The 20583-nt window shown below is 35.8% G+C and overlaps 1 protein-coding gene across 12 annotated transcripts in view; it reads right to left on the reverse strand.

The window, feature by feature from the left end:
* Positions 1–776: 776 nt before the first annotated feature.
* FRYL (FRY like transcription coactivator) overlaps positions 777–20583 on the reverse strand; it is a 177509-nt gene continuing 157702 nt past the window's right edge. For 10 of the 12 annotated variants that reach the window (XM_074822503.1, XM_074822505.1, XM_074822501.1 and 7 more), the window contains 8 exons: positions 19034–19241; positions 16887–17036; positions 13820–13918; positions 9084–9152; positions 5753–5770; positions 4697–4807; positions 3192–3388; positions 777–2839 (listed from right to left, as the gene is read on the reverse strand). In XM_074822503.1, coding sequence (XP_074678604.1) covers positions 2581–2839; positions 3192–3388; positions 4697–4807; positions 5753–5770; positions 9084–9152; positions 13820–13918; positions 16887–17036; positions 19034–19241 — 1111 coding nt within the window. In that variant the 3' untranslated portion in view covers positions 777–2580. The remainder of the gene's footprint in view (positions 2840–3191; positions 3389–4696; positions 4808–5752; positions 5771–9083; positions 9153–13819; positions 13919–16886; positions 17037–19033; positions 19242–20583) is intronic. The other 2 variants (XM_074822500.1, XM_074822497.1) reach the window with 1 other exon arrangement.

Consider the following 20583-nt stretch of genomic DNA (forward strand, 5'->3'; position numbering starts at 1 on the left):
TCATCCTGTAGCATTCCTCAGTTCTGCAGTAGCTCTACGTGTTGTTTCTCTTACAGAAATATATTTAATGCTTTTACTGCTTGATGCCAAAGTACAGCTCTGTATCCTTTTCCACTTTACTGCTCTGTCACATCCCTGACAGCATACGCTGCATATCATGGGCACTGGTTCCTAGACTCAGCAGGAAGGAAAGCTGCTCATGACCTATGTGATTATGTAAAGTGGAAAGGAGCAGCCTTCATGCTGCCAATTCTTCAAAGATGTCTTGAACTTGCCCTGTACAGCTTTTTCATAAGGAGATTCTTTTGCATGTGTTAGCTCAGTCAGTGCTGTATTTGCTGCATCTTACAGAAGATGTCTGATGTTTTGCTTGTTTCTAGACAGCTCTACCATAGCTTCAGATTTGGCACAGACCTGGCACCAGGTAATGTAGGGTGACAGCTTATGCAGTTGTTGAGAATGAGTAATTTTGGAAAGGCTTCACAAAAGTTAAAGCAATATCAAATACAGTCAGCTAGGCTGGCATGATTCTGCTCCATAGGGCAGGTTCCACTAGTCATTGTAAATGGAGAAAGATGTAACATAAGGAATTATGTATATAAATTCAGGTTTGAGTTGCATGAGAAATTCTTTAAGAGCTTCAGAAGATGCCTAGGAAAGTGCTGTTGCACTGACAGGACATAAAAGGAAAAAACATTTCAGGGCACCCAGGCCTCTATTGTGTTTAGTCTGTTTAGCTAAAGTATTTAAACTCTAGCTTGTAAAAATACACAAAATGACAGATACAATGTCTTTTATTTTTACAAAAAAAGCTGGTAGAAGATGATGTAAATAAAAGTGTAATGCGCCACTAAATAAAACTACTTATCCCCAGTAAATACTTATTAAATAATTAAGAACACCATCTACAGTACCACAAAACCATCAAAATAATTTTATCAGGGACAGGGGAAAAAAATACAGTGATTATGGATGTGCCTTGACCAGTTACAGAGCTTGTTAGGATAACATAACTACTGTCAGCAGTCCAACAGCGTGCACAGTGCCTTCAATTAATGCATTTCAGCATAATTACATTTCTAGTGGGGTCCAATTCCCCCAAAAAGGCAGAGCTAAGAATTTCAGTTCTACATTCTAAACTCTGGAATTAGAGCCCATTAAAAAAAAATCACAGTGGGTAAGAGATGTATATAAAAATACTGGGTGTTCCTTTCAAATCACAGGAATCATGGGACTACATTCTTTTTTTCTGTTTTTTCCTTTTTTTTTTTTTTTTTTTTTTTTACAAAAGGCTATTGGTTTCAACAGAATCCAGTTTGTTTTATGCTACAGACTTTGACACTGAACTATGCATATATTGCCTGTTTGCATGTTTTGGTAGTCAGTCTCCTTTTCTATATAGTCCCACTTCCTTCGGCTTGAGTCATGAAGATGCATATACGTGCATTCAAACTCTTTGAACCCTGCAGACTACTCAGACTGCAAGTAATGTATGTGACTACTGATAGGGAGAACCCCCCCTTCCCCTCATAGCTTTATACACCTACTGTTTTAACAGTGCATTGCACAAATTTACAAGAAAAATACTGGTTTTGTACTATACAGTTTCTAGAATATATACAGAATAAAATAAGTTAACTTCTAAGGAGAGTTGCTGATGGGCAGCATATATCTTTAATGTACATTTTAAAGTCTCTGCAGGCAGCTACTTTTTGGTTAGTTGTTATCAATATTTGTAACATAAGCACTGATCAGAGAACTGAGCAGCATTCCAATAAAGTTAACAGATATATTATTTCTTTTAGAAACACTGGGAAATCCCAGTTTAAAATATTATTAAATGTCCTAACATTTACACACTATAAGGATTAGATCTAATAAAATAAAATTTCTTCAAAAATAATCTTGCAGCTCTTTTAAGCATGCTCTGATACCTTATTTAACAATCATCCATACCTTCAAAAAACAACTGTCACGTAGCCATACATTCTAACTCACACGCATCCTCTCCTTGTTGCAGACAACAAAAGCAAGTAAAACATTGAAAAGTCCATGGTTTTTGCAGTCCTAAGTCATTCTACTCATGTTTGACTGCACATTCTTCATGACGTTGCAAAGTGTCTCATTAGGTATTAGTTGATGATTATATCTATACTGCTGGAAAGCCAGGAAGCCTTGCAGGTCTTCAGCCAAAATAAACCAGCCTTGATTTTAGCCTCATCCCACCTGCGATATTGATTCAACCTTTAGAGGCTGTTACTGCAACCACCATTTATAGTTCTGTTACGACAGAAAATAATGCATATGTATGCATTACATTTAAGCCCTTTTCCTTTCATGGAGTTTTTATACATAAATTTAATAAAAAAATACAACTGCCACACAGCTACTGTGTAGAAAGAGCAGTCAAATAAGATGTTCGCTTCAATGTTCAGATTTTTACTTTTGATTAAACAATTTCTTGCTGTGATGAAACTGTGTTGCTTGTCAGGCTTGCTGGGGTGTTTTGTTTTTTATGAAAGGTGCTCAATAATAGTCTGAAGCATCTTCATTATCAGTTCTTTTCTGAATGACAGCTGTTCAGAATCCAGTGCTCACAAGGTTTATTCCTGGTTTGATTTTCCCTAGAAGCTGATAGGATTGCACCATGCGTAGAGACTCTCGAATTTCTAGATTGAGTTCCATCAGCTTTGAGCTGGCCTCAGACATATCTTGGTTGGAACCTACTACTGCGAAGCTACCAGTTTGACCAAGTGTCTGATGACGGAAATATATGTGCAGCAATGTCTGAACTGGGTCATCTTCAGAACTGCCAAAGATGTCATGGGGCCAAATAGATCTGTAAACACACAATTTGGATTTAAACATTTAAAAAAAAAAAAAAAGTGTTTTTTAAACAGACATTTGAACGGAAGACATACGAAAATGCAAGAGAAATGTTAGTTCTATAGAGTTCTGATAATTAACAGTATCATTTTCTCAGAGATAAATTCTAAAGAACAACTAGAACAGCTTTTTTTTTAAATTGCAAAATGCAGATGAACAAGCTGTAACAAAGTAACATGCTTGTCCTTTTCAGTAAGGACATCTAGCAGGAGCTGGAAAAGACCTGGAATAGTGCCTATCCCTATCTTTAAATTAAAGAGGCCCATTAGCAAACTCAGATCTGAAAGCAGTCCTTAAGGACTTACCTGAAAGCCTTGACCTGTGCTACAGCTGACACAAACTCCTTGTTTCTTAGCGTTTCAATGAGAGAGTGAATAGCTGTTTCTGTGCTAGCTTGGGAAGCCTCTGCTACTTCAATGTCTTCGATACCACTGTCAGACACAGCCTCAGCCTCTTTCAGACAGCTCTCCAAAAGAGCAAGTTCTTCAGACATGTTTATGACCTGAAACAAACATAAGAGTTACCTTTTCTAGTTTAAATGTATTTCAGCCAAATTAACTTTCAGCAGATCAGACTTACATTCTTCTTCCTCTTTGCAATCATGAGAGGCAGAAAAGGTACATCCAAATATTTGCTGCAGTTGCTTAAGTATACAGTTAATTTAATGGCCCCAAGCGTGCATGTCAGGTTATTTCGGCTTTCCTCTAATGAAGTTTCCATCTTACTTAGTTATTTTAAAATTTTTTTCAAAAAATACCTTTATTTTCTCCCTATATCACTTAGTAACAATTAAACTGACAATAAGAATTAAAAACACTTTGGAAAAGTACAGCAGCAACTGTGTTATTACAAGGACAACTTAAATATGAAAAAAAAATCTGGAAGACTGGTAACCTAGCAGAATAACTGTAGTACAATCTGCATATATAACACTATCTTCGGCTTCAGGTCCAGTGTACGAGTAAAAGACAAGGCCATCGCTCAGAATATGATTCTGCATCTGACAATGACTAAGGCAAGAAGTGGGACTGGTGTGATGCCGACCTTCCACAACATTCTCCAGACAGAAATGAATTCACTTATTTGCAGTCTCTACAAAAATCTGGAAATCTAAATGAGGAACATGCATTTTTTCCTAAGCTACTCAAAAACCAAAGACTTGCACCCTGCTTTTTCCATCTTCCTCCCTACTGTATCAAGCAAGACCAGGACTATTTTTTTTTCCTGCTACCTCTATTTATTGCATTACAGACCCACACGAGAAGACATTATTAATAGTGTAATGCATTAAGATTAACGCAACTGAAAATCGGGCATAAGATGTCTACAATGCATTACTAACTGCACTTATGATGGGGACTAAGCTTGTGGAGTAATTGAATGGTGGCTGAAGTGACACAGTTACATAAATCAGCTGGTAGCAAGTGACGGTGTTCACAACAGGAAACACTGGGCTGATGGAAAGGGGCTTCATCACAAAACTCTGTTGATTGGAGTTGATGTGCCTTGATTGTAGCTTGATTAGAATACACCAGGAGTGCTAGTGAAATATTTAAAATCCTCATCACTGGACTCCCTGCATTCCTGTCTATTTAAGAGCTTTCAAGCTGTACAAAAATCAACACGGATAATTGAACATCTCAGAAAATTCTTGCAAGCTCTACTTTTATTAATTGGCTATAAAACAGCTGGTACCCTCCTTCAGTTTCTAAAAAGATGTCCCCTGATGAAAATGTTATCAAAATGTATTTTATGTGATTTGACTTTAAAATGTCAACAAGTAGTTGCTAAAGGGCATGTTTTTCATTACCTCTGCTTCTTTTTTGATTGTTTTTACTTGGCTGATGAGTTTGCAATAGGCCTGGAACAGAAGCAGCAACTGGAAATGCAACTTGTATAGCCTCCGACACAACTCCAGCTCCTACAAACATAAACAACATTATTATATTCAGGAAGTGCAAAACATCTACTGTCCAATACAAGAGACAATAAATGACAACTTCTTCAGTATAGAATGTGCAAAATTAAAAGTAGTTATTTGGTTACTGAAGAAAATGCCAAAAAGATTTAGAAGCTAATGTAGCAGGAAGCTAGTGAAAAACAGATGAAAGCTTCATTCAGTTCTAGGTTTACAGGTAGCCTCTCTCACATAGGTTTAAAGTTGACTTTTTAATAAGTTACATTTCCAAGAAGGAGGGTAGGGTGGATGTAAAGTGATTCAAAAGGCATTTTGAAATCTCATGTTCCAAGACAGAGTTTCATAGATCACTTACTTTTATTGTTGATACTTTACTGTTTTAAATTCAAGATCTAATACCCAAAAGAAGCAGTTGTGGTCTTTAAGTATGGAATCTTTCCTAGCCATTGGTATAAATATCTAAGCACAATATATAACCTGGCCCTTAGCTTACAACTGTCTGATAGAGTAAGAGGAGAATAATTCCATTCTTGGAGGCAAGAATAATGTTTCCTTTATAAAAGGTAGCTCGGATTCTATTTTAGAAAATACCACGTGATATATTCTTAAGGAAATTAAACAGCAGCATTAACTTAAGCAGTCTTGCTTCCATTTTTATGCATTTAAAATACTAGTCAAAGTGGAGACAGTGTTAATACTGCTTTACATACAGACATAAAAGCTAGTGCTAATGGAATAATCTTCTATAATGTTCTACTAACTACAGGATGCTATTATCTACAAAGGACCAACAGTTCAATGAGTTAGATGATGCAAAATTGAAGCACACAGCATTTTTGTAATAGTCTATGACAAGACATCACTATGTCACAAATGGACGAGACAGATGGAGACCAGTTTGGTGACTGGCATGGTTAAGTATTTGATAAATGAAGAACCATCACTTACTGCTAGAATTTCCATTTGCTAAGCAAGAAGATGAGCAGGTCACAAAAATACAAAGAAAGAAAAAAGATCAAAAATTAGCATAGGAAATAATTTTAATTAGGGTAAAAGATGTCCCAGGTAAAATGGAGAAAGAAATACAAGTAACATGCTCCAAATATACCCTGAATGGAAAAAATTAGCAGACTGCATTTGAAGTGAAATTACTTGCTGCTATAACTAAGAATAGATAGCATTGGCTTTGTTGTCCCACAACATGAGTAACATACTTCACTTAGAACCCTGTCTGGTCTTTATACATTGTGTAGTCTTAAAGGTGTGCAAATTTGAGGAAATCAAAACCAAGGAGACTTAGGTCTGAACATCTGTACAATGCTGCTTATTTGTTCTGTACTACTATAGTTTAAGCAAAAATAATGCCTTTTAAAATTTGAGATATAATGTTAATTTGGATTCTGAATCAGTTCAGAAAATTCTTGGGTTTGCTAAACCCAATTCTCAACACCTCACTGTGAGATTTCTGTAATTTTACTGCACTTGGTTTTTACAAGCTATTTCAGAAAAATGTTTGGGGAAGAGGGACAGGGAGAGAAATCATCCAAAAATATATTGGTCAGACTAGGGACAGGAATTACGCTTCTGTGCTTTGTACAGCGTTAAGTGTATTGATGGTATTTAAACAAGTATAATGGTCATAGTAAACATATGAAGGTGCAACCGTTGTCTGATTCCAACAGGCAGTAAAGCCCAGTTATATATGTGTACAATAAGTTATGCACTCTGTGCTTAACAGATTATAAACAATGCATGTTTCTGTTCTGTACTCTGTGCTATCATATACATAGCACAATTATACAGGCAAAAACTTGTGAGGCATAGAACACTGCAAAGAAGTAAGATCTTGAACTGGCAAAGTTGACAAGAATTTCTATGATTCACTTTAACGAAGCACAGAGAATTAGACTTGGATGAATGGCAGGCTTGATTATTTAGTATTTTTAGTCATTAAGTTCCAGGGTTCTCTAAACCAATCTCGTTATTACTGTAAACCATAAACAATCCCTTTTCCCAAAATCACACCTTGATAGCTACTCAAAAAATTCAAGAGAGGTTTTCCCTTAAAAATGGCCTTGAACTGCTTCAGTGTCTTTCACAGACTTGCCCCCTTGAGAAATCTGATTTTTCTATCTGCCAGTCCCGTACAGTCTGGCTAGCCAGAGTCCAGATGCATTCTTTCAGGCTTGCGTGTAAGTACTAATAGCAAAAATCCAATAATTAGATTTACTTGCAAGTCTGCTGGCAATGCATGAGCCAGAACAGAATTCATCTCACTATTCCTTAGCTGTATTGACCACAGTGCTAAAAATTAGTAAGAAAATCTTATTTGTGTTAGCGAATGAAAAATACATGTTGAATGAAGCAGCTCTGTTTTCGTGAGCAAGACAACACTTACATATTTTTAGCATTAACTGGTTGACTGGATAGACTTATCAGCCCCACGTACCATCTACAAAGACTTTTGAAACAATGATCTTACACTTGGTAACTTCTCAATCTCCTTCAAGTCACTAAAAGCTTCTGTGAATAAATTTAGAACTTCTGTAAATTGTGTATATTTATGAAGCAGGATAACAGGACTCTGCCTTCTCAATGGATACTACATATTAAATGATTTAACTGAATTAAATGATTAACTGAACATGCAAGTGGCAAGGAGCACATAAAGAACTGCCAGCATGTCTGGCAGGCTAGGATTGAAAACCAAAATCAAAACAGGTCCCCACAAATAATCAGTGTGAATGGTCACATAACTCCTTTTCAGAGGCGGTCTTAAAACCCTGCAGAAACAGGGTTTCTGCAGACAAAACTGTCTCACTCAGAATCCTGGATTCTCTCTGTGCAAGCTAAATGAAAGCCTGCATGTGGCTTTTCCTCCATTTCTTAGTTTCCATAGCTATACAGTGGGAACAGTAACATTTGCCTTCATGGTAAGAACAGTTAAATGTTAGAACAGTTTCTTGGAGTATATAAACCACATTCTAAATATGGACTGAAATACACAAATGCTGCTTTTTTATTAACATATAGAACATTTACTGAATTGTAATAGTAAATGTTGTTACATATTTCTAAATACCTGCCAGTCAGTATACGAAGATGTAAACCAAGTGTAAAATATATTAAATGTGTTCATAGGCAAAGCAAAAATCCTTGCAAATGGTAGCAAATTATTTTGCTGTGTTACCTAAGCTTGTCCACATCAACTTTTTTTTTTTAAAAAACATGCAACCACGATGCAATATAAAAATCAACAGTATATCATCACATGTTTCACTGCTCTAAAAATTCAGGTGCATTTTGTGATTGAATTTTAAAAAAGCCACAGATATAGATGAGATAAAATAAGAAGAATGTAGACATTTCTGTTGCTGAACACTATATTTTCAGCAGCAGAAATATAACCAAGTGCATCAATGAATAGAGTTCGATTGAATAAAAGGAATAAAATTCCTTCTTTTTCAGTTGGGATTTGGGATTTTTGTCAAAATGTCATCGTGAAAAGGTAAGCTCATCTGCTACCTGCAATTCTACTTTCTTAGTTTTCATTACAGGACTCTAGATGGCAGATTCCTTGTACTTACTAATGATAGTTTTAGGATGTGCTTTTTTATCTACAGTGTCAATATTATGCTGCTATTGTTTAAAAAAAAAAAAAAAGTCCTAGTCTACCCGGGGAAAAGCTATCACTTACTATAGCAATTAGTAATATTAAACATAGATGACTGCCATGCAAATACATACAAAATATTGAACTAATATTAATAGTTACTTCACCTATTGTTGTTAGATGATATTTTGACAGAAGTGTTCAATGAGATTTTTGCCATACTGCTACTTTACTCCCTGTTCCTTCCCATTCAAATAATGGCTCCAGAAAGGTCATACGTATTTATATAGTACTAATTATATTAAATTCAGTAGAGGTTTTTGGCTAGACAGTTTATCTGAGCATATAAGCAGAATGCTAATCTTTTTTCTTCTGGAAACAGCTGCAGAAAAGCAGACTTGCTGGTATACAGATGGTATCTAGTCTGCTTATCTACTCAGTGTTATTAAGTCTAGAACTCAAGATGGGTTGCCAACTTTTATTAAAAAGAGCCCTTTTTATTAGACCACTACTTCATAAGAATCTGAGTTTTCAAAAGATGATAACTGAAATGAAAAACTTTTAATACATTTTTAATCTCTCCACAAATACTGGCATTTTTGTGCAATCGATATAAAGATGCTTTTTAATCTCATATCCAGAGGCTCACAAATGACATACACCTACCTGGGCATCTGTATTAGTGCCATGAATACCATCATCAGTACCAAATGTTCTTTTGCAGTCTTCTAGCCACTGCAAAATAAATATAAACAAGATTAAACATCTTCTGAAACAGAGCAAACTGAAGGCTGTGCTAAAACTGCATAAGACACTTCATCAAGTCTTGCACATTCTCACATTATGTAAGAAATCTGTTTACCAATGTTGTTTCCACTAATAATTTCCACTCTGATATTCACTTTATATTTTAGTTTTTATTGCATCCCTTCCATTGTAAATTTCCTGTAGCCTTCATTACCCCAGATGGGGATAGTATGCTTCAGCATAAATATTAATCTGTGATTGAATTTGAGTACTGTTACAGTGAGACATGTGGGAGGGTGGAGGCAGGAAATTCCCTTTCATTAAACAAGATCATATTTTCTCTTTACTTGCTGCACAAGGTTTACACCAACATGATTTCTCAACATTTAAAATATAGCACTAATTCAAATTAAAGAGTAAGTGTAAACCTGTTATATTTCTTGGGGCTGCTTTAGAAACAGAAGGGAATAGAGCTCTCCTGTGTAACTAGATGCAAGTGCAGATTTACTGGATGAAAAGGAAAATAATCAATTCTTCAATGGGATTTAGCATCACCTCCAGTTCATACATCAGGGAGACAAAGTATTCTCACTTTACACAGTGCAAATGTGCAGATTCCACTCTCTTTCATGAATACAGGGCTGTATTTAACCCCAGTTCCTATAGCAGACAACGTTTATTAATTTCAGTGGGTAATCTCTTCTAGCTTTAACGGATCATGGAAATTTAGAAGTGTTAATGTAAAGCATTTGCAGAATCAAATATGCTCTTATTGGACAATACGACCTGATCATCTCATCGACGCAGTGTCCAGCATATTTTTCTGTACAGTGCAAACAACCGCAAGCATGAGGTAATTTGGGTATTACTGAAATGGGAATGCGTCACATCCAGATAAAGTGCAGATTATCTTCTGAAATGAAGAACAGGCTCTATACATCCAAGAAAGAATAATTTAGCATACTGTGTGCTTGATATCTTGAGTCTCACAGGAAATCTTAGTGACCTTTTTCTAACCTTTGTCTGATGCAAGAAAAAAAATGTGATTTCCCATCTGCTCAATTTAATAAAGGTTACTTAGTGAATTAACTAGGCCTGTGTGCTTATCAAGAGGAGAAATGGAATTCTCTAAACACTGCGGTGTCAGTTTCAATTAGTGACATGGATACCAATGTACACAGCAAATCTCATTTTTCTTTATCTGACAGCATCCATCAGTAACAATGGAATAGGTCTGCACTGGAACAAACAGCATCAGCAATTGGGAAGCTAGTATTTATTTTCACACACTGCCCTTTTAAGATCTTTTTTAAAATCTTAAAACCATTCTGGATAAAGGGTGTGTCTAGAATGTTATGATATACATATAACCTTGTATTTCCTATCACATTTATCTGATTAAGTATCTTTATTCCTAATACACACATGAAGTCAATGCAGTTTCCTTGCAAGGAAATAGAACAGTAGCTCCAAAAAGGTGACAAAATTAATTTGCTAAAAATTTTTAGAGAATGCGTGTTCAGCGTGGTAGAATGACCTCAGTTTCCTATTGGAAATAGCAGTAGGTTGTGTGACAAAATAATCTTCTTTATATGTTTGCTTTACATCAATTTATGTTTTCCCCATATATCTCTTACAAAGATACAGGGTGAAGAGCATTACTGAAAGCGTAATATAGGGAAGTCTGTGGTTGATCTTGGTCATAGCACAGGTTGGTTTGCCAGATTAACCCCAAAACAGACATTCCAAACCACCCCCTATACTACTGGTACCCTTCTCTTATCTCAGTGCATACATAGGTAAGAGTTTCAAGCAACTGCAGCCTCTTACTTTTTAAATTTACTTCATGTGAATGCCACTACAACACACAGCACTGATAGTGACAAACATCATCTCAACAATTTTTCATTAAAGATGTTAATGTACAGATTTTGCCAGTGGTTAGTTCTAGAGGATACCAGATTAACATGCAGATTATATTTATTTAAATATCTGTTAATTTACATTTACTTTATTATACAATAGCCCAACCAGTTTAGATCATCTTTCTGCATGTTTCTATGAAAAAAGCAAGGATCTACAATAAGCTCATTAAGTGTTCTGCCTTAATATTCAGATTGAATAGGATACATAGCACAATTGCCTGCAATAACTGAAATTCAGATTTGACTTGAGGAAGTCTCTTTCCATCATTCCCTATACTCTGTTAAATAGGACAGAATAAGAAAACCAATAAAACATATCTCAGAAGTAGCTTTGGAAGATTCTTAGTCTACGTATACTATATAATACACACCCCAAAAAAACTGAGGACCAACAGCTGAAGAAATGCTTTTAAAAAAAGTTTTAGAAAAATAAATTATCTGAGATAATTACTCATTACTTCTAAATTAACATGCTAAATAAATACTTAAAGAATGCACTAAATTAGCTAAATGACATGCTATCAAGAGTCAGAAATGATTGGTCAAAGCTATAAATTTCTTCCTCCTCAGTACTGCTTCTTTCTATTTATAAATCATTAAATAAAAATAAAACCCTGGAAAAATGCCCTCAATTATTTCACAGAAATTCCTTTCATCCTGTGAACCTTTTTCCTGCTCCAGTCACTCACAAATCCTGGGGCAGAAGACAGGCTGACCACAGAAACATGTTACTGGACACCCTTTTGACAGCTTCACTACAGAAAAACACCACTCTCTCACTATGATATAATGACAGAGGCCATCAAACTGATATCCATATTCCTTTACCAAGTAAAATAAAAAAAGGTCTTAATATCCAGCATGGATTTATGTCGATATGATATGTGGCAGTGCAAAATTAGCTAAAAACACATTAAGTGAACTCATGGCCATCTGAAAGGGCCACAATTTTAACTCATTATACTTTGACAAATCAGCCAAACAATACCATTTCTTATTGCTACGACTAACTGTAGGCTAAATGAGGAGTTTATAAACAGAGAATTCCCTGATGTTTGCATAGCCACCATTCTAAGCACACACACACGAGCTCCTCTCTACCTTGCCTCAAACCTTCCTGTCTGACCCTGGGGCAAATCAGTTAGCCGCTCTGTGCCTCTGTGTTGCTCTCTAAAATGAGGAATAAAATACATTATTTTCTCATAGGAGTGATGACAGCATTATGCATTGGAGATTGTCAGACATTACATATTACATCGGGTAAGGTAATCTTAGTCAGTAGATGAGACCTTTGTTTCTGATTAAGCCTAAATGGCAAAATGTAGCATATTATATTAAGCTTCATGAGTTAGTTTACAAATAAATTATCACCACAGAGCAGGGCAAAAAATGCAGCAACTCTTTAGCAGACATGCTGGCTTGGATCCTAGAAACAGCTTATCTACATCAACAGTGCTGTGTGGCATACTTTAGCATTAGTTTTGAGGAAACTCCGTTTGAGATCCTTTCCACAAAAAAGTGGATGTCTATTCTATTCAACAGATGAATTGTCATCAATCTTTGCAAGGCAGAGGCCATCATTTCCTAATAAACTCAGCATGATCAAGAAACATGGAGCCACTTGTGCTGCAAAATATAGTTCTGCCAAGATGTCATGGCTTGAATTCTGGTTCCATTTCACATCACTCAAGCTTGCCTATACGGCCATTGTCATGGTCTCACAGGCTGCTGAAATCAGTAAAAAGTTCCTTCAACTGCATGTTAAATATTCCTATGAATCACTTTCTCTCTACAACAAAAGCCCCATATATTCTCTCTCTCTGTACTGGCAAAACTGGTTGTAGATCCATGTTTTCTTTTGACTCTTGAAATAGAAATCTTACCTGTTTCAGTTTTCTGAAGTTAGTATCTTCCTTCCTGAACTTCACAGAAAGGTTCACAAAAACAAATGTACAGACACTCGCTACAGAAATTTTCAACTTTTAAACTTCGTGTTTCATTGCAAAAAAAGGGTATAACCACTAACATATACCTTGAACTGTATTATTCTAAATAACTGACAGAAATGTCAGCCTCAGTGGGATCCAGTTGCAGGATGAGAGATCTAAATTATGTGTCTGTGTATGACACAGCTGTTTAAGCCCTCATTACTGTCAGTGGAGAGCCAGTCAACAAAAAGAAGTCTGAAGACCTATTCACTGAGCAGCAAGTCTGTATCTATATTAGGATAAAATATATTGCTTTCTTGATTTCTTTTATTGTATTGACTTGATCATTGAACACTATGGGTGTTAAGGCACTTAATTCACGTATAAATAGTTATCTGTAAATGTCTTAATCTGGAGGCGAATCCCACCCTTCTAGTCTAATAAAATAAGCCAAAACATTCATAAAGAAAAAAGTTACCATAATTTATTGATATTCATGTTAAAAATACTTGAATATTGAAGAGGATTTTTAAATTGTTCCCAATGCTTGTACATTTGTGCAAAGTTATATATTCAAAGTCAATTTCAGAAATACGTGCAACAAAAATGAATTTCATATAAGAAAAACCTCAGGTTCAGATTATACACATAGAATAGTAGTAAGAAAATGAAACAAGATTTTATTTCAGATTTTTTTCCCACAGTTTACTTTTAAATACCCATGTTGAGAAATAAAGACCTGCAACATTTTCTTGATGAGTAGGTTCTAATAATAGTTTTTGTTTTGAAACATAAGACTCACCTGTTCTGCTGCCTCTCTTTTGACATTATAGGTATCCAAGTGTTCCTGGAGCTCTAGAACACTGAACTTCAATGTTTCTAGCAGGCCACAAGACATTAGCTGGAAGATAAAAGCAATCACCTCTGTAGTCATGTAACATCTGGTTATAATCCATATAGTCTAATATCTAAACTGTATAATATGAAATTCCAAGTCCACATTTGGAAAAGCAATCAAATTAGAATGAATTGGGTACAGATCACTTGTGACACCTTTGAGTTAGTAAACTAACACGTGTAGCTATATCAGTTGAATCACCAAACAACTGTTTTGATTCCAAAATTAGAAGTGCAGTACCTAGTTAACATCTGAAAGAGAGATTTCAAAGGGGTTTTTAGATCTTTCAGAAAAAAGAGTAATATTTGATACGCACACAGCTAGTGTAAATAGAATAGCCTGCAGCAAGAAAAAAAGGTACTGCTGGATTGCTCCTATAGCAACCTAAGGAGTGTCTGGTGAGGGTTACTTGCCCTTCTCAATATACGAACTATACCATCAGCAGAGGCTGCCGTCTAGGAACCAGGAACTGTCAAAGCAGGAACTGTTAGATATTTGAAGAATTTTCTACCATTAATGCCTGTCTTTTTTAACATAAATCAGAATCTCTTCTTACCTGAGGGGCTGCTACCTTAGCTTTGCTCCACACCGTTTCTCCCTGTAATTTTATTTTGACTTAGGTTTTTCTTATTAATCCTTCTCCTGTCACTTCCTGTAATAATCATGCCTCTAACAGGATGCTTCCTCCTACACACTGGTCACCCCCTTGCACACTTTAAGAGCTCTGTACTCTTCTCCAATCCCTGTTACCTGGCACCTCTTGGTCAGCTTGAAAGTGCAAACGCAAGACTGTGATCACAAAATTGTGGCACAGAGTCACAGTATCCCACATTCATCAGGCAGGGGTGGGAACGATGCTTACATGTTTTTCCAAATTAAGACAGGGCTACTCCAAACCTCTATGTCCACATCAACCAAGCAGCAAGTCATGGCTCTGTGACACGATGCCACTCTGCACTCAACGTGTGCAATAACATCAAAGCGCAAAAAAGTCAGTGGGCATCTTGTATCAGCCACTAGGCCATGAGCCACTTCCAAATCACCCATGAACCTGTGCTTTGATGCAAGGGGGCATCTTTCTGCTGAAAACTTTCTGAATGAATCAAAGGCCAAATCTGAATCAAGTGCCAATCCTGTACACACGAGTAGACGTCACAAAACCAAAGATTTGTGTATGAATGTTATTTTGGATTAGCCATTCTTTCTTAGTGAGACGTAATCTGATAAACAAGTAGGTTCATTTCAATTAAATTATTTGGAGAGGAAAGATTTATCTACACAGTATTTGTCAATGTAACCACACTATCCATGTATGTGCATACATACTCATGTACATATACACACATCTGTATACTTGTGTGCATATGTATTTATTATTCCTTCTATATGTGTGTGTGTGTATATATATATATATATATATATTTGCTTATTTTTTAAAACACACATGCTGTTCTAGCTAGACACTAGTGTAACTCTTCTTGTGGCTTCTTATCCTAAACAAATTTCTTCTTTTGATTAATTCCTACTGCCTGGAAAGTAGCATAAGTTAAACAAAAAACATTACACATAGTTCCCTTGAAATGCACTATTTGCATCATGCTTTTTTAGTCCCCATATTCTAAAGTGAGAGCATAAGAGCAAAGTTGCCCCTTAGCACCAAGGGAAAAAAACAGGTCAGGAGAAGGGTCTCACACTGGGTCAAGGCCAAAGATCCATCTATCTCAGTCCTCCACCTAACAATGGAATAGCAGTTGCTTAAGGAAGGGCAGAACAGGGCAAGCATGTGGTGACCCACTTGCTCCAGAATGCTTTCTTAGCCTCTGTCAACGTGTTGTTCTGCATATTAAAAAAAACTATCCAGGGCTATTTCTTTCATGAATCTCTTTAGTTGCTTTTTGAACACATGAGCAGACACTGTGAAAAAGGACAGGGTTTCACAGTTTGATTATGTATCACATGAAGGATCACCTATCTTTGGTTCTGTGTGTTTTGTAAATCACTGCTAGTTTAATTTGATCACCCTTAACATCAAATAAGACAACACCACAATAATTTCTATCACTTTTCTGTGATAATGAAGACATCTATGGTCAGATTTCTCTCCTAAAGAGCTAAAAAAATCCAAGCCTGCATACTCATATCCTATATAGAAGCCATTCCACCTATTTCACATATATATTGTTCCATATTCTTGGAACCCTTTCTAGTTCAACTGTATTTTCTCTGAGCAGGGGATCGGAACTGCCCCCAAAATTCAGGTTGTAGGTATATTGGGGATATGTACATTAGCTCAATAACATTTTCTCTTTTGCGTCTCTTAATTATTCTAGCATAGCTTTTTTTGACTGCTGCTGAACATTGAGCTGACTTCTCACATTAATATTTATTATTACCCAAGATTTCAAGTTGCATAACAACAAACCTTCATTGTGTATTTGTAGCTAGAATGTTTTTCTCATGCATCACTGAATATATACATAAACAGTACAATCTAAAAAGGCAGAGTTGCTGCTAGATAAGTAGTCTTCCTTTTTCTTCTCTGTGCAAAGAATATAGAATAAATATGAACAAACAGGGAAGGTAAAGAATAGCAAGGGAATTTAAGTGATATCTAGTATCAGTAAATTCCCTCACTGTTCATTGTTACAGCTGGAGGTTATTTTTGGAGAAAATGCACTTCTGCCTTGTGTTTTCAAATGTTAATGATACACAGTGGCCACGTAACATTTTCATTTCTTTCTGATTTCAATTACAAAAATAATCTTTTTTTTTTTACATCCCAGAATTATTCAGATGATTCAATTAGCAATGTCAGAGAGCAACCTTTTAAAAGGCAAAAATATAATTAACACATTTTATTCAAACCTCCCAAGCATTGCTATTTTCCAAATGTTAAAGCCTCATTTTGTATGTTACATAAAAATGTTTAAGCAGACAGATATTTTAGCATGTAAGTTTATGAAATTTTTACCGTTTCCGCATCCACAAAGACTGTTGGACATTCTGAACATATCATCATCACTTCCAGAGAACTTTTAAATTTTGTTCCAATGCGCTGCAGACTTTCGCCAAGAAAGCTGACTGAATCATTTGTTATAGATACAAACTTTCTTTGAATGGTCTAGAAATCAAATCAGAAAAACATTTATTTTACATTGTATTTTACTACTCCTCCCTCTGGCTTTTTAGATTAAGAATTTCAGGGCAAATTGCCATTATGACAGCATATATTTTTGTCATTAAATTACAAACTAATACATAATTCACTCCAAATATTCATGTAAAACTAGCTCCAGGAAATGCAATCAATCAATACACAAAACCAGCCTGTACCTATAAAGACAATTACTCCTTTCACACCTAGGCCTTTAGCATCAGTGGAGCTGGATGACTATTTATCTTCATGCAGTATAGACAGTAGTTCAATTTATTTTCAAGTGTTTGTGTTGCAGAAAATTATACACAGAGTTTTATGAGTCAGAATACGACCTCTGTAGCACAATCTGTGTCCAAAACTGCCACCTGCAGGGTTTCTACCTTCTTCAAAAATCAGTTCTATGTATATCATGTTTGATTATGTAGATTGTCAGCTCGGCCTAATGCAACACTGCGCTTTGCTATATATTACTTCATAAAACCTAAAAAGTTACATGTAGTATAAAAATATGCAAAGATATTTACAGCTGCAAAGTTAAACACAGTGTAGGAGCCAGAAGGCAAAATGGGAAAGTCCAGTCAAACAAGGCATCCAGGCTCTCATTTAATCATTTTAACCCTCCTCTGTACCCAGTAACAATTCCTCAGGAGTGCTTCCCTGCCCAGGCTCAAGCCCCAGATTGCTATTGCCCCTTCTCCCAGAATATCCACCTTTCCAGCTGACTGAGGGATATCCTGTCAAGCCACAGAAAGTTGCTTTTGTTTCTAGCTCTCTCTTTAATGAACACAAGAGAATATGAACTCCCGTTTCACCATTTCAGGACACAAATGAACGTGTGAAAAGCAACTGCAGCTAAGCTTTTGTATAATACAGAGAAACTAAACTCCTGATTCCTAGATGAAGCAAAAAGACAAAACTCTAAAACCAGTAACAGGAATTTCATAGTGCTGTGGCAAAATACTTAGTTCAACTGAAAATGGAAAATGGGTATAGATGCGCAAACAAGTTATTCCATGGATAAGGTAGAGCATAAATTCTTCACATGTAAGTCACTTCATGGTGCTAACCCTAAACCTGCCCATATATATAGGATAAAATGCATGCTAGCATGGTGAAACAAAGCGCAGCTTTCACTGAGAAATATATTATGATATACCAAACATCACATAAAATTAATACTGGAGATATTAGAAAGGGTTGGAGTCATAAGGTCTTGGTTTGTAGTACTGAATCTGCTCTTAGCTCACTTGGCACGTTGCCTGTAAATAAAATGGATTAATTGTGCTTCTTCTATCACATAAAAAGTTGCAAATAATAATGTACATCCAAGTGGTACCACTTTGAAAATGTAAAAACCCATCCCCTACATATAGGGAGGAGGGAGTGAGAAAAATTAAGCCATAGGCATTTTGTGTTGGATACCAGAGCTATGAGGTAAATATAGTTAAACAGAGGCATTTCCAGCTTTAGTCGATCTCCTGATGTTTCAATTACTTCTCTTCAGAAAAAACCTTTTTCTCACAAGACAGATGCAAGAGAAATTTCTTGTTTGTCATACCGCGATCCTGTAATAATGAATCCCACAGAAAACACAGGAGGAAAACATTAATTCTGTAATCATCACAGAACCTGGGTGACATTCAAAAAACAAAAGAAGGGACACAACCTGAACTAAGAGCTTACAAGAATCACTGAACTGGTTTTTTTGAGCCGTTTTTTTTTTTTTCCTGAGGAGAATCACTCTTAGACAATGAATACAGCAGACATCCTGTGCAAAAATAGTGTATAACCATATAACATTCTTTTAGCAACATGGGTTTTTTTGTTTGCTTTTGATCTGCTTTCTAAGGCTTCTTGCTACCACAATCTTGAGGCTGTTGCAGTTATAGAGGGTAAGAATAGTTTTGAAATCAGGAGGAAAGGATTTCAAACAACCAACCATGCAATGGCAATTCACTGACCTGAAACAATCTTGAGAAGACGTGAAATGTATAGACAGCAGAAGATCCATCTGTATCTGACAGCATTTGATTGACGTGGCAGCGCCATGCTTGCTCTTCATCATCATATGACACTGGTTGGAAAGCTGCCAATATGGCAGAAAGAAATGGTGAAGGAGGTGGGGACGTTTGTACTTCTGGGAAACCATCCTGTTCCTCTTCATCTTGGCTATGAATAACAAACAACAGAAATTAACTCCTCCGTAAATTTTTTAGTAAAAATCCCCTTCATTTTGGTACAAAGAAAAAATAAGAATTTATAATTCAGAATAGTGTTTTGTAAAATAATCAATCAACTAAGGTCACTATGAACCTAGAAAAGAGTAAAAAAATAAAAAACTTTTTCTACTGCAATATAAAAAAATTGCCTATACTCTCAAATACCTCAAAAGTTTATTAAAACATGTTATTTCTATGCATATCTACAGACAAAGGGCTATCTGCAGGTTATATATAGCTACATACAGCACTATATATATATACACACCACTCAGAAACTGGTATTTTTTTTCTTGCCCCCAACAACAGAATTAACATTCAATTCTTCAAATTTTTATTCATCTAAACATATGGTCCACCAATATCTGTAACAAATTTTAGCTTTCCTGAAGAGAAACACAGGAGCTCATTTAGCAGTGTATCACTATAACTGTCTTAAGTAACATCGTAAGTGAATGGAGATAGATTGGAACACTTTAATTTTTATGGGCAATCAATTTAATGGGCCTTTGTTCAAAGAGCATTCTGCAACCATACTTTCCATTAGACACCAAATATCCAATAAAAATATCAAACTATAAATTAACCAATGCTACTACTTGCAATCATTAACTTGATTGTTAAAAATTTCTGTATTACAAGGAATGATACATTTTGACAGTTCTTCTTGTATAACTGTACTTACACAGCAAAAATACGCACGGGAGGATTCCAAGTACAGATAGTTTATTAAAATAATTTTTTAAATACATAACATTTTTCTCTATAACAACAGCCTCATTCACAGCAGCACCAAGTATGTCTTAAACAAGACTTAAACATGTTGTAAACAAGAAGCTGGGGTGCTGTTTTTAAATACATTAATTTTAGTAGCACAAAGCTCAAAAGCTAAGATGCAATTCTTTTGAGTAGTATCTGTAAGCAAAGCTTCAAAAAGATTTTCAGGTATTTTCTAACCAGTGTATCAACCCTATATATCAATACCCCTGTCGCTCTTCAAACTAGAGCTAGGGGTTTTTTTTGTTTGTTTGCTTAGTGTAAATAAACTAAAACCTTAAGAGATTTTTTTCAGTTGCACAGTAGGAAATAAACTGCTGGTACCAGCCTTTAATTCTTCAAGGCAGATTGCAGTAGGTTGTGTGTGGGATTACAGGAGTCAATTTCTCTCAGTCTCAGTAGAACCTTCTCAAACGATTTGGTCTTTTACAGCTCCTGTTGTGTCCTTTTCTGTAAAAGGCTCCTTAAATGAGCTCCCTGACAGAATATACACTATGTTCCTACATACGCTGAGT

The sequence above is a fragment of the Strix aluco genome, chromosome 4, assembly GCF_031877795.1.
Source record: "Strix aluco isolate bStrAlu1 chromosome 4, bStrAlu1.hap1, whole genome shotgun sequence".
In the NCBI taxonomy this organism is placed as follows: domain Eukaryota; kingdom Metazoa; phylum Chordata; class Aves; order Strigiformes; family Strigidae; genus Strix; species Strix aluco.